Below are 15183 nucleotides of genomic sequence, written 5' to 3'. Positions count from 1 at the left end.
GCATCAGTATTCCACGTCGATCTGCCTTCATTCAGAGAACCGCGAGCTCTGCAGCCACCAGACCTCTGAGGCTCCAAACAGCCCTGTGAGCCACTACTGTTCTTGTTTCTAAACACAAATTAGGGACAGTTGCAAGAAATGTAGTAATCCAGTCCTGTTCAAGAAACCATGATACAGCCAGGGTCACAATTCCCAGTCCCTTTCCCTGCATATAGAAATCTGCCTTTTTTCTATTCATTTCTTTGCTCACATACACTCAAGTAGCAAAACTGCACCACAAAACAGATGTGTCTGTAAACATCATAACTAATGTATGAGTAGGCAAACTTTTTTTTTCTGGTGCCATCACCTGACCTACCACACTCTACTTGTCCTCATCTTTCAGCTGTTCAAACCACTTTCTCCTTGCAGGAATTTAAGTTTATGTGCAAAAATGCAAAACAAAAACAGGAGCTGTGTGTAGAAGCACATTTTAATTGGACGTTTTTCCTACAACTTTTTACAAAATGCATTTGCAGATATTTTCCAGCCCTTTACAATCCCTAATGTGAGGGCAGACAGCATAATGGTCAACTTATCCTGCTCTGCTCTCCTGTAACTATATTCAGCACAGTGCCTCTCTAGAAAAGTTTTATGTCAGAAAGTTGTGCTATGAGAGGAAGAACTGCAGAACAAAGTAGCATACAGGACCCTGGAGGGAAAATTTATGATGGTTACAAGGAAACCATATGTACATGTTTTAAAAGAACAATTTTTCTGCATTATAGCCAGACTGTAGAAATTCCTCTTCATTTCAGACTGTTTATTAAAGACCAGGGGAGGCAAGGAAACAAAACACTCTGGACTTCAAGCAATTCTTCAGGACCATCAAAAGGAGGGACTCAGGACTTTAACCATGTTTACAAGCAGGTGCAACACAGCAAGGAAGTAGTGAACACTTCCCCATGACTGTTGACATCTTAGCAACAAAATCCTGAAACCCAGCTGATTTCAAGGATACACAAAAGGTCTGTTATTACTGCATACAGATGCTATTCTAAAGAGAATGAAATCCCACTTCTTACTGTACAGTTGGAGGAAGTGCGGGAAAATGGTACTGTCTGTTCAAGTTTAGGTTTGTTTTGTTTTTAAATAATATGCATAATGTCAAACAATTTTTAGCTGTATTCATGTACCAGACAGTATAAAAGGAAAAAAAAGTGGTACCAACTTGCTGCTTTGAAATACAGAAGCACAGAAGTCAAAGACTTCAGTCAACATTTGTTTCTTTACGGGACAGTAAATATTTCCACCTGTGCAAGGAAAACATGAAACAGCCCAGTCCTCTAGAAGTGAGCTGAGGGCAGCTGTGACATATATGCTGCAGGGTTGAAGCCTAATGGATCAACACTGGTGTGCAGACATCTTTCCAATGAAGCTCCAGCTCATGAAAGTTTTCACCCAATTTGAATTTTCACACTGTTACCAAGTTCTGGCGAGCACAGGAACGTCCAAAACTAGATGCAGTTACGAGCTCATCTGTCTCTTGGACTTTCAATCAGAAATACGATTTTTTTTCTGTAAGAAGCCGTTACGAACACAATGCCTTGCACGTTTTTAATTACCAATTACAGCAGCCTCATTTACTATAACACTCTGGCTTTCATATGCCTTCTGGGCATTGCTCCAGTTTTTATTTCTTATAATAGCTTATGGTCTAGCTTTTCCTTCCATCTCCCTCCCATTACCTCTCCTCCACTTTCATAAAGATATACTTTGCTTCCTTTATATTTTGATTGTCTTAACCTCAACCCCCAACCCTGTTTCTTTTTGAGCTCAGATGAGGTACTGCCACCAGCTTGTTCCACACCCTAAGGCTGAGAAATATCTACCTGCATTCAAACAAGACAAAGTCTAATGCAAATAAAGGGTAAGCCCAACATTTGCTGAGCCAGAAGAGAAGACGGACTCTGCACCAGCTTTGGGCAAAAAAAAGCACTTGTCTGGGATCCTCTGCAGAGGATCAGCCCTCTTGCCCAGCTAGCTGTAAGGATCTCTTCCTTCTCTTGACAGGGAAGAGATGCACATGGCTTCTCCTCATTCCCTCTGAAGAATCTCCTACCTTCTTGCAGTGGTGGTAACAGAAGGTACCATAGTTACTTCATCCATTCTCTGGATGTCACTTTCAACTCCAGCCCAGCACCTATGGCCTGAGCAGCAGTGTCCAGCCTCCTCAAGCAAGTGAGGTGCAACAAGAGTTTTGAGTGTCTTACACTAAGCCAGAGTTACACAGCTTACTCATCCTACAACACAGGACAGTGAGTTTATTTGTTTTAAGATAAATACAGTCTACAAGTCATCCACAGGCATTCGGTTCATACCGCAAAGTAAAGCATTAGAATCAGCTAATATCTGGCACAAGGAAATCACTCTCCAACAGCAAGCTTACTCTTAAAGCTTTTTTCTTACACATTATGGGGAACGTCAAGGCCTGACTTTAAGTTTGTGTTGGTAACAGATTTCCTTCCTTTCCTGCCCCAAATGTTCTTTATTAAGTGATTGGGTTTTGGCCCAGGCCCTGCTTCCACTGCAGCCAGCAGTAAAATTTCTATCAAGATAAATCAGGTTCTGTATTTGTCTGTTCAGAAAAGGAATACAAAAATCCCACCTTTGAGCCACTGCAATCAACAAGAATTTTGCAATAGAGCAGGTTTTAGACAAAAGTATGAATAGTCCTTTCTTCCCTCATCCTCCACGTATCCTTTACATTTGAGTTGCTTTACAAAACTGAGTGACAGCCTAAGAATTTATTCCTCATTACGTTAACAGCATAATTCTGTGCAAGTAATGTGCATGTGCTATCACGGAGGAGTCGCAGAGTATGAAGAGATTTATATTACTGGTACACACAGGTACATACTCCTTACTTTTACAGAAATGACATTACTTGAACATTTACAGAATATGTGAGGTGACAGTACATAGTTGGGAAAAGGAGGGAGGATTATCAGAATTAGGTGACAATTTCATCCATGCCTTAACACCACTGTTACTGGTCTTTATGGCTGGCTGGCTTTATTTTCAGTCATTCAGAAAGGTGTGGGGAGGAGGGAAAGCCAAACAAAAAACAAAACCAAGAAGAAACACCCTAACCTGGAAACAGTCCTTTTAGTGAATTACCTACTGATGCCCTTCAACAAACATTAAGTATAACCATATGGTTGCTAAAATTATTTCTGTGGTCTAGTTTAATGAATAGAGTCAGTTTTCCTACTTCTAGAGGAAGCATTCAGATCTTAAGAATGAATCAAATGATTTGCCAGGCTACTTATCGTTATTGCTGGCAGTCACCAAGCAGTCCATGGAGACTTCTCCAGGTCTTCTCCTATCCAACACTGTGGATCATGAGAGGGAGGTCAGATAGCTAAACCTAGCTAGCTTTGCAGATTTAGTTCCTTTCTATGGCACAGAATACAGGCTTAAGACAAACAGAGGATGCCTCACAATTTTATTTTAAAAAGCAGAGATGTCTAGATCAAAGCTATTTAACTCATTTAGGGATCAGAAGTAAGACACTGGAACAGGCAAGTAACAACAGGGTTTTTACTTGTCTATTTTAAGGAGAAAAAGCTGCTGTAATCTTAGGATTCCTTCTCTGGCATTCGAATGCTGTGTTGCAGTATGTTGGATCTTTTGTCCCAAATCTATGCAATCCTGAAAGTCCCGTAAGCATTTAGAAATGCCATGAAAGACAAATAACTTAAAAGCATGTACACAGGGAAATAAAGGGCCAGAACAAAAGCATGTTACCTATATCAGTTTCATAATTTTCCTAGAATTTAGCCAGATTTTTTGATGAAATTAACAACATTCACAAACCTACTTGAGGTTTTCCACATTGCTTCTAAGTTACAGAAACAGGAACATTTAAAGCCTCTTCCATACAAAGCATTACACAACATTGAATCCTGCAACAGCAGGATATTAGACTTGGCACATGTTCTCTACTTCTACAGGTGCATTAGAGTGATCAAATATTTGAAACAGACATTTCAATGCTTTGAGAAAGCAATCCTGAAGCTGTTGTCCAATGTCAATTTACAGTCAGCAGAACACACTGAGATAGCCAGCTGCTGTTACAGTGGCTAATGAAGTGTGACAATTTAAGTGCCAGTACACAGGACACTCAGCCCTTTGAGAGAGATTAAACAAGCAAATCTTCATGCAATGGAGAGTATTTTGCTTCTGTAGTACTCTATGGATATTACAGTTTGAGCCAAGAAATACTTGCTATAAAGGAAGGTGTGGAACTGGACAGCTGTTAGAAGATGTCCAATGCACACTTAGGTGTGAGTGCACTTCACTGATTGCTCTATGCTATAAAACACCCCAGCGAGCCTTTAAAGTGTTTTTCTTAAACTACCTACAAGTCTTGCAGCACACAGAATGTTAACTAACACTGCAGAGATGTGGGATTTCATGCCTAAGTCCACCAGTAATTTGCTATGTGACCTCATATTTTCGTACAATACCTAGCAAAACAGCCCAAACTTCAACTATGGCTTCCAGTGCTACATCAACTATATTGCAACTGAGATGATAGAGACTGGTCCCTCGCTGTAAATTGCGTATTTACGCCAGATTAAAGCCAAAGCTATGAAAAAAAATGCCTAGCTATTATAGCCATCAGGTAACTTCCAGTTCAATTCCACAGCTGTAGGAGCAAGGGACAGGAACTTCCTTATTAAGTAAGCAACTGTAGCTGCTATTACATGATGCAGGAGAGATGAATTTGGGAAGACAGACCATTCCAAAGGGATAGTTGGCCTCTTCAGAAAGTCTCAAAGTGACCTCCCATTGTCACTAGAGAATGTGACCTGAATCATCCCCTGGACACATGGAAAGATGCTCGAAAACCTGAACTGAAGCAACATTGACTAGCACTAGAATTCACCTCCTACTGTGGTGTCAACATCCTTACACAATGCGAGACAAACTAAAACTTTTGAGGACTCAATCATCAGTAGATTGTAACATGTAAGGGACTTGCAATCAGCCTAAAGGACAAGAAATCTGGTACTAGTAGTGGACTACTACAGCAATTCAGAAACTTGATAGTCCTTCATTAGACTAGCCATTTCCATGTCCAACATTTACTGAAAACAATTGCACAACAGTATAACAGCTGGAATTCACATTGATTTCTTACAGCATTCTCTTTCCCCCTTGGGATCTTGGTCATCTGGTAGGTGAGGGGTATTGACAAAAAAAAAATCCTCTTGTACTGCAGGAATGGATGCTTGAAGTTAAAAATGAAGCAGACAAAGCCAAGGACTGCAGTCAACAGCAGTTAGTAAACCAGTATGATAGCTACCTAGACTGAAGCAGAGACAGAAAAGCAACTGATGTAACCTGTCATACCCAGCAGTCATCCCTCACCCTCAAGATCAGGTCAAAAGCTACAGACAGAAGTGTCAGACCTGCCTGCCAAGTAAATCATTCACATTAATTTTAGTGGGACTGCTCCAGTACAGGCAGACTAGTCATTCTCATACAGAAAATAAATGGAGATATGCCCCAGTAGAGACACATATAAAACAGGCAACTGCCTCCCAAATGTCTATTTCTCTCTAATGCAGTTTGTACAACAGCATGCTCTGCCTCTGTTGCCACAATCAATTTTTGCAGTGCACTCTAGTGCACTCATTCGGGAGCTAGGACTATTGCTGAAGTTTATACAAACAGCAGGATCCAATACTTCAGATCTACATCAGCTTCTGGAGCTCCCCGCAGAGGTTATTTTTAAATTCTAGGGGATCTGGGACCTAGTCACCTCATGAACTGCCTTTCTTCACATGATGTACTCCCAGAATTGAAATCATAAGCTAGCTGCTATTGTCATGCTTCCATACACTGTTTCTCCCCCTGCTCCACACTTGGTCTTCCAAGACTCTTGACTTAAGTCTGCTTGAAGACTAATACAAGGGGAAGGGAACCTGAATCTAGACTCCAGCTGTATGGTTTAATTTCTGGTTTTCTAATAGATATCCAGTTTGCAAGATGAGTACCTAGTCTCAGACTTCTAGGTTGTCACAACACACCCTCAGCTGATTGAGGCATCTGATCATCACAGCCATACTCTAAAAAAAACGTTTACTGAAGACATCCTGCACAGTAATACTTCAGTAGAATACCCAACAAGTAGAATACTCTCCCCATCCCCCTCCACGTTCTCAGCAATTCCACCAATTAACAAATGTGAATTGATTCTGTTAGTCTTAACCAGTTAGGATGGACAAAAGAATGTTATTTTCTCTGCAAGTTTTAATAGGACTCCCATGATGTTTTTCCAAAGTAATTCCCACTGAACCCTTATGAACAGTTCACGTACCGTTCTAAAGTCCTCTTCAAACTTGTAAGCTCCACCTCCCGTGGCACAGAGTGTAGTGTGCAAACTGGAGAAGTTCTTTTCACTACCCATCTGTATGAACCTGTGCATGGCACAGCTGGGAAAACGGATGAAGTGCAGGTTTCCTTTGCGTCCACACATAGTCAAATTTTTCAGTTCAAGATGGACATCACGAATGCCAGTTTTACCATAGGCTGTATTGGAGGTCAAGTATTTTCTAATGCTTTTCAGGTTTTCCACCTCCTCCTGTTCCTCTTCTGCAGTAATGTCCTTAGGTTCAAAGTAGACCAGTTTAACCAATGTTCCACCGATATCCATTCCAAACCATGGAAATGCTAAGGACAAGGGGGTAGGGGAGGAAGAAAAAGTCACTGTAAATATATGTTAGCCATATCATTTAAAACATTTGCTGAATGACAATTCACTGCAGTCACAGTAGCAGCATCTGCTCCTGAAAGCTAGTTGTCACTTACGTGTCCAATTCACATGTTTGAAACATCTCTCTGAGTTAAGACTTCATAAAGCCTCGGTTAAGAAAAAGAATAAAGAAAACTCTCAACGTACTCTTCTCTGGAGAAGCAGATTTTAATAAAATGAAAATATTTTTTCCCAGGAAAACTTTTTACTCTTCAGTCAGCACCTCTTGACAGAGCACATTTACTGAATTTCACCCAGTCTGACTCCCGGCACCAATTCTTAAAATAGACTAAGGAGGGAAGGAGGAAGAAACAATCACATAGGAGAACAAGATATCTCAAGTCACATTCCCACTGTGTAATATCTAAAATCACCTTTCCAAGATGAGTCGGAATTTCCAGTCTCAAGTGTCTGCCTGAGGAGCAGCAATACATAACTCTCCCATTATGCTGGGAGTCCCCATACTTCAACCCACCAGAACTAGCAGCTCTGTTGGAACTACATCACCTGCACATATTAGCAGAAAGAATGAGCTGTTTTAAGTTCAATATTTACTATTTACTACTGACAGTCCTTTTCTTTGAGCATAGACTCCCTTTGCTGGTATATGTGTTAGTCTATCATACAACTATACAAGAAATGCCATTTGTTTCTCAGCATATATATATATATATTTGCCACAGCTGGCCTAGGTCTACCAAAGCCTTTGTTCTGTTAATAGCAAGAGAAAATCACTATGGAGAACATGCAGACAGAAGATAGTAACTGAACCAGGTTGGTCTGCCTGCTCTGCCTTCATATACGTGCGCACATTTAAAACAGTAAGCCACGTAACTTTATGAAGAACTAGGAAGTGAGAATACAAAATCTATACACAGGTACTGCAGAAGGAGGCAGCTAGTAATGTTTCTTAGAGAAATTAAATTAAAAGTACTGAGTATGTGACTAACATCTAAGATCCATTTCTAAAATAGCAGTCACAGTCACCCTTGCTTTTAGGGAGAATCAGGCAGACTTGCTAGAAATGTGATTCTACCAACTAGAGCATCCCAACATAGTGTCAATACAAACTCCAAACCATGGATGCTATATGCATTACTGATACTTCTGCCAATGAACCTAAATGTAAACAAGTTTGGGCAAAGATTTTAATAAGCATAGGAGTTACTGATCACACTGTTCTTCCTCAGGTAATCACAGCTCAGTATTGAGTTACTCAGCTTCACACTGAAAGGAGCTTAGAGTCTTTTACTTCTTACCACAAGGGTCTCACCATCATTCTTGTCTGGCTGAATAATTCAAAAGTCTAAATTTCACAGTTGTTAATACACCCCCCCAATCAATCCAGATGTTTAAGACAGTTATTTTGCTCCATTGCTGTATGCCAAATAATTGAATCATTAGTTTCTCCCCCCCTTCCCTAAGGACAAGGAAGGCATAATGTGTAAACTCCCATGAAGTAGGTTGCTTACAGTTCAGTTTTTCTAAAAGCACCTACTGTTATCTGTTGCAAAGTCTAATTTCTTTTTCCATGCCCTACAAGCTGCAAGACACAAAGACACTGAAATGAAGTCTTATTGAGATTTGGGAAGATACATCCTATGCAGATGCATGAAAGCTCCCTGAAATGGGAAGAATTTGAAACAAGCATTTTTACAATAGGCTTTATTTTAAAAAGGAAAAATATGTTACCATACACTAAGCTGTACCTCAAACACTTTTCAAAGTACAAGGTAAATATTTAAGCAAAAGTGGTCTGGTCCACACTATACAACACTACAATGCAGTGGAGCTCAGGATGCCAATCCCATTACTGATTTACACAAGTCTTTATTTACGCTACTGAGAACTTTAATTATCTGTCTCACTGGAACAGTAAGTCTCCTCCTTGGACGCATCTTAACTATGCAAATACAAAGTTATATTTTAAAAGCAGCATCGTTGAACCAACCTGTAGCTAAGTGTAAGCCAAATTCCAATATTTGACATTGAGGGCATAAAACCTGCTGCAATCTACCTGCAACAACAACAGTTGCTTTAAAGCTATAGTGTAGATTTAATCTTTAAGAGAGGGAAGAAGCATTCAATTCTCCTATCAAACACAAGCCCAACAATAGAAGTGTTAAGTACTAAGAATTGAGAGTTACTCATAAGTGACTGCATTAACATTTTGAGGAGTCTTAACTAAATCATTAACAAGGAATATGTATTGTAGAAAACTATGAAGTTATTTCAAGTCTGTATAGTTCTTGGGATAGATACACATAATGCTCACATTTGAAAAGCAAGCAGAAATGCCAAGAGACTTTTTTTTTTTTTTAGTTTATGCTCTCTGTGAATCTAAGCTCCTTCCATTTTGTTGCGAGCCAAACAGAGAGCTGCAGAAATAAAAGAACTTTGCTCCTAGAACAGCAGCAGTTTTCTTCAGCACAAATAAAGAGCACAAGATCGGTCCACAGCAACCGGTATTTCAGTTACCCAGCACAGAAGCTTAGTCTGCTTCACAGCTGTTAACACCAGCTATCTGTTGGAATCACTTGCAATAAAGATGACAACTATTTTGACTGGTTGACCATTTAGGACAAAAAACCAAGTCTCAAAGTTCCTAACAAGTCCCACTGAAATTCATATAAACTTCCATACAAATGGAGTGACAGTAGAAACACTTCTGTATTCCAGTGATTATTTTAAAAATTTATTCATTGTATCTTTTGTTACTTTCAATATGTTTCACAACAAAATGCACCACTGAAGCACCATCAGCTCTTTTCAGTATCTTTAGATAACCCACCTTAGCTGGTATCTATATACTTCAGCTTTCCTGGCATCACTGAATGTGGTGCTAATGGGAGCATGCACGCAGACTGCAAGGTGCTCCTGGGTTTTGCTGCCTCCCTGAATGCAGAGAGTAAGACCATTCAGAAGCCACCAAAATTATTAGGGTCCTCACTGCTACAACCAGGGGGTATGAAGGAAAAAAGGTATTTGTGTAGATACAGTCTCCACAGACCTGAGGGAAAAATGGGGGGAAAATTGGGGTGGGGTGGGGGGGTGGGTTTGTTTTGGGTTGTTTGGTTTTTTGTTTGTTTGTTTTAAACTGGAAGTCCAGCATTTCATTGATAACCTGAATAAATGCCCAGTTTCTCAAGTTATTAAAAGCCAGGAAAGCAAGGAGGAGAAAGTGAAATCCATCACATCCACATCTTAGGCTGGTAACAGTTATTCAAATCCACGTGATTTACTATGAAAAATGAAGACACTGTATGTCGCAGAAATGCTTTCACAGTGTAAAAAATGCACTTCTTAACTAAAATTGTCTGATAAGACTGTTATGAGCCGATTTCTCTCTTCTCAGCAGAGTCAGTATGCAATATACCTACTGGATCAATGCAGTCTATTATTGTGGAGAAAATAAAACTATTCTACAGTATTGCTACACCGCAGTAAATCATAAAAAATAACACCACTATAAAATCTAGTTCTAGGTCCCACAGAACTGATAGTGAAAGCAGCGAGATGAATCATGCATTCTTAAAAGCCTAGCATAAATCAAAAGACCCCACTTATCTTCTTAAGAAAATTAATTTTCTTTAACATAAAGTGCACCAACTACTTACTGGTTTATTATTTTGAGATAAAAATCTCCACTACTCCAAAATTTAGCTGCAAAAGCATGTGACAATGCAAACAGAAGGTATCTACAGCATTGCATAATTAGGTAATCTAATGCACACCAACAGCTGTGCTATCTGGGGGAAAGGTTCACTGGAGATATTCCATGATACATTTTACCCAGTTTCTGCACAATCTTTGAAGAGTATGAACCTACACAAGACTATTCCTGTAAGGCATATTACATTCAGAATTTAACACATTTGGTTTTTAAAAATCCTATGCTTAACATACAATATAAAGAGCAGGTGTGGAGGGTAAATATGAAATCACAACACAGACAAGATCAGGGGAAGCAAGGATGAACAGGAACTCCTAGGTCACTAAGTAATATTTCCCCCCATTAAAGGGGATAACGAAGGGTAATCTTTTTCATATGTTTAAACCACCACCACATAAGGTTAGCTGAATCTTTTTACTCTTCAACTCTTAGAAAAAGACTGTGCCTGAATCCTGCTGGTTAGAACTTTCTTCCCTCTACCTGGACCCTAGTTTTATTCATGACCAATTTGCAGCAGTTTCTTCTTTTGCCAAAACCGTTTCAGCTTATACATCTCTCTTACAAGACCTTTCCTTGTATTTCCTTGTGTATTTCCTTGAACACAGCTACAGTATCTCATTTTTTTAATCAACAATTTGCATGGTAGTATCAATACTCCAGTATCTTAGTCATAAATATCTCAGATGAAATATTTTAGGTTCAGCTGCTTTTCTTCCTGGACACACATATGACAAAATCCTATTACTTCATTTACATTTTTCATTTGCATTTAATTTGCATTGCTTGATGCTTTGATGATCTAAGAACTTCCTGTTTTAATTGTGACTGGAAGAGGGGAGAGAGAACCAAAAATAACAACAGAAAAAAAAAAAACCAAGAGTCACTCAAGATGGGACAGCATTCTCATAGCTTCTGTAAGCTGCTTTCTATTAAAAAAGCTGATAGTAGCTTACACATATTTTTCAGTTACTTCTTCCTATTTGACACAGTTATTTTGAGCAATCCAAACATGTTGTAAAATGGAAGCATTTGTTCTCCTTTGAACAAAAATAGATTATATATCTTTAAAAATTAATTATATCTGCTTAGTAATGGAAGTTTCTTCAAACTTTACAAAGCTAGACCTAAATAAATCACACACATATATCAGGCAAAGCCTTCCTGATCATTTTCATCAGCAAGGGCTTATTGAATGTCTACCGCCTCCAGACAAAATGAAAAAAAAACAAACAAAAAAACAAACCCCAAAAAACCCACCCCAACCCCCCCCAAAAACCCCGAACAACAAAACACCCAACCAAAAGCACAACACAAACAAAAAAAACTTCAAACAAAAGCACATAGCTGTTTGTTAAACAGTTGCGACCATTTACACATATTTAGTCATACTACCACAAACTGATTTCTGAAGATAGCACTGGGAGACTAGGTCATTACCTAGCCTGTATAGATTCATTAAAAAAACCCTAACAAACAAAAGCCAAACTTACAAAGCTACAAGAAGCAATGATTAGCTATTGAGAATCTCATTCTTGGATCTGACAGCACCCAACCTGATGGAAATGATTTGCATGAGTTCCCCATTCCTGTTGGAAATGTGTATCTTGTTGGTAAGGCTGGTAGGCAGTTTTAACTCCCAGGATGCTGGACCACAACACACCAACTAGTTCAGTTTCTTATGACCAGTCCTATTCCTTAAGCAACCCTTAGTCCCACCTACATTAAAATAAACTGGAGTCTAACTTTAAGCAGCATGTCACCTGAAGCAATTCTTAAGATTAAAAGATTGTGGGATATTCCAATGCCTTGGACAAAATTTCAGTAACCAATAATGCTGTACTTATTTACTGTGTCAAACAATAGCAAGACCAAAACCATTTTCACTCCTGTATTCTTCGCCAAAATATACTATATAATCATGGCATTCCATATTTAACATCACTGCAGGTGAAAAAGCCTAGATTTTCCACAGTTTTCACCTGGCTTTAAGTAGTAATACAGAATCATGCTGCACCCAAACATCACAGGTGTAACAACCTAAATATTGGCCAAAAGCATTCTTTACTGTGAAGCTACAACTTGAAGTGCTTTGAAATTACAAGTAATATGCATTATAAGTGCCATGGTTAAATGGTCACGATGCCTCAAAATATACATTCTTTGACCCCTAACAATTACCAGCTGACTTAGAGTGAGATGTAAGATGCTGATTTGAATAGAGACCCTGGCTTCTTCCCTATGTCTGATGTAGAATAACGCTGTGAAGCACCAGTCTAGTTAACTGCCATGCTGAAATCTTTGTCCTTACTTGGCTACAATGCTGTTTCACAGGGATCGATGAAGTCACTTCACTGCTCTTTTTCTTTCTTCTGTTCAAAGATCACATTTAAACTCAACAACATGACACTTTAGCAGGCTTTTGAAATTTGCAGGATTCACACCGATTCAGTATTTTATTCTTTTCTAGAGCACTTCACAGCACAAAGCATCATAACAGATGCTTATCTGTATTCATTACGCTGTGCTGTGATACAGAAAGGTAACGTAAACTCTAGTCTCACAAAGATCTGTACTAATGATTTGAACCAGAAAACTGACACAAGCCTAACACCCCGACAACTCATCAAGAAAAAAAGCAAAGCAAAGACAAGCTTCTAAGCAGAAGCAGCAGAAGGTGAGTCAAAAGGCAGATAAGTTAGTCCCCAGATCCTCTCTCACCACCGGCTAATCAGCAAAGCATGCTGGTTTCACAGGGAATCTTCCCTTCTCAGAGCGGGAAAAAGACTTGGGAATATAGAAGTCTACCTCACTTTGGCAGAAAGCAAAACCAATCAAGAAAACGTATAATTTATGAGGATTTAAAGGAATAATGGCTGCAGAAAGATAGGTTTCATTTGTGAAATACTGGGAAATGCCAATTATCTCATTATCTTTTTCACCACGCAAAGCAAACCCCACAATCAATACTGAAGTCTTACACACCATGTGGCAACTACACTTCATTTTGCAATATGTCCTTAAGCACAGAACAAACATCTGCAAAGGCCAGGATTAAATACAAAACCCAGTAAAACAGGACTGTGTAAAATTCACTAGAGATGGATACAGTGGAAAGCTATGCAGTACCAGGAGAATTTGAGTATAATTTAATGAATTTATTAGGCTGGTGACAACGTGCTATCGTATTTTCCTGCAAGATTAATATTAAATTGCAGATTTATTCTTTTACAAACTTAACCATAGCAATCAAAAAACGTAAGATCAGCAAGAACTCATGTCCTTCATTCAGCAAAGAAACTGCCCACAAATTAGTTCTACAAAGCACTTCCCTCACCTGCTGTTTTCATTAAAGCCTCATTTCATTAAAAGCCCACAACTGAAGACTCAGTTGTCATACATCCTGGGCAGTATAGGCACTCACCTATGCTCCTTACTCTGATGGGCTCTTTTTCCCCTCAAGATAGGAGGGAAATTCCAAATTGCCAATTCTTATGCAAGTGACTGCATGAATCCCTAAAAGTCTTATTCTTTGCTTCAAAACAGTTATTAATATTATAAGGAGTTTGATATGCAAGCGCTGACTCTTCTTAGTTAAGACAAATCAAAGTGTAAGTTAGTCCAAGTTCTGCAGTTTTTGCTCCTGAATGAAAATGTGAAGCTGGACAAAGACTGCAAAACCAGTTTGGGACAGAGAATGATTTGGTCACCACTACGTTAAATTTGGTAGAGGACTAAATTAAATATCTACAAGTACCATAAGCACTGCATGATTAATCAATACAGAGAAATTCTAAGGCAAAGTGGTACATGTAGCTCAGTAAAAACATTTAAAAAGCTAGAAAAGGCACTAGCTACTAAGTAGCCTTGTGAAAGCTGCAGCTGCTCTTCAATGCTCCTTCTGCTTATACAAAAAAAGTTTTTTAAGTATTCCTTTCAAAAGAAAGGAAAAAAAATCCAGAGGAGCTGAATGCACTCTGCTTCCTACTGAGTAGAAACATCTTTTAAGTTTTGGCAGCGGGTAGCTGTGATCCTGACTATCCCTGATTACCCTTTCGGAACATGCTGAACTTTTAACAAAGCGGCAAACATTTGTTGGCTTTATTTGAAGGGCTAGCAAAGGGAGAGTGCGAAGAAACAGAATACTTTTTCCGTCGGATTGTTTTAGTTGCAGAGTTTACCATGGAATTATTTAATAGCTCCATACGCACGTGCAAGAAGTTAGCTACGATCATGCAAGTAAAACATGCTATTAGTCAACAAACTTTATACAATTAAGTGCGCTACAAACACGGATGTCTGAGACTTGTAGCCTTACAACAAAGCACGAAGCAGCCAGCCAGTTCACTAACGCCTCCCCAACCAACTAACCAAGAGCCACAGGCGATGCTAATAACGAGCACACGACAAGTTTATCGTGTTTGCAATATACTCTTTCTTTCCCCCCCCAGTCAGCCTGATTAGCGCTCAGCGCCCAGGTCTACTTCTTTCTTAATCCTGACAACGTCTGAGGCAGGAGCACGTACTGAGACCGCAGGCAGAGCCTTCCCAACACCCACGGCACAAGGGCACCCCGGTCGACGCCGGCCCGGCGCTACTTACAGTGCTGCTTGGGCACTATGAGCTTCATGGGCGCGTCCGGGAGGCGGCGGAGGCCGGCAGGACCCTGGGCGCCGCCCGACGCGGTACTCGGCGCGGCACGGAGCTG

General features: G+C 39.6%; 1 protein-coding gene across 6 annotated transcripts in view; it reads right to left on the bottom strand.

Moving 5' to 3' along the window:
- PANK1 (pantothenate kinase 1) overlaps nt 1-15183 on the bottom strand; it is a 47868-nt gene that overhangs the window by 12741 nt on the left and 19944 nt on the right. For all 6 annotated transcript variants that reach the window (XM_010564953.1, XM_010564947.1, XM_010564949.1 and 3 more), the window contains one exon: nt 6371-6723. In XM_010564953.1, the coding sequence (XP_010563255.1) occupies nt 6371-6706 (336 nt within the window). In that variant the 5' untranslated portion in view covers nt 6707-6723. The remainder of the gene's footprint in view (nt 1-6370; nt 6724-15183) is intronic.

This window comes from Haliaeetus leucocephalus, unplaced genomic scaffold, assembly GCF_000737465.1.
Source record: "Haliaeetus leucocephalus isolate CR32 unplaced genomic scaffold, Haliaeetus_leucocephalus-4.0 Scaffold184, whole genome shotgun sequence".
Classification (NCBI taxonomy): Eukaryota; Metazoa; Chordata; class Aves; order Accipitriformes; family Accipitridae; genus Haliaeetus; species Haliaeetus leucocephalus.
This window is presented reverse-complemented; position numbering and strand designations above follow the sequence as displayed.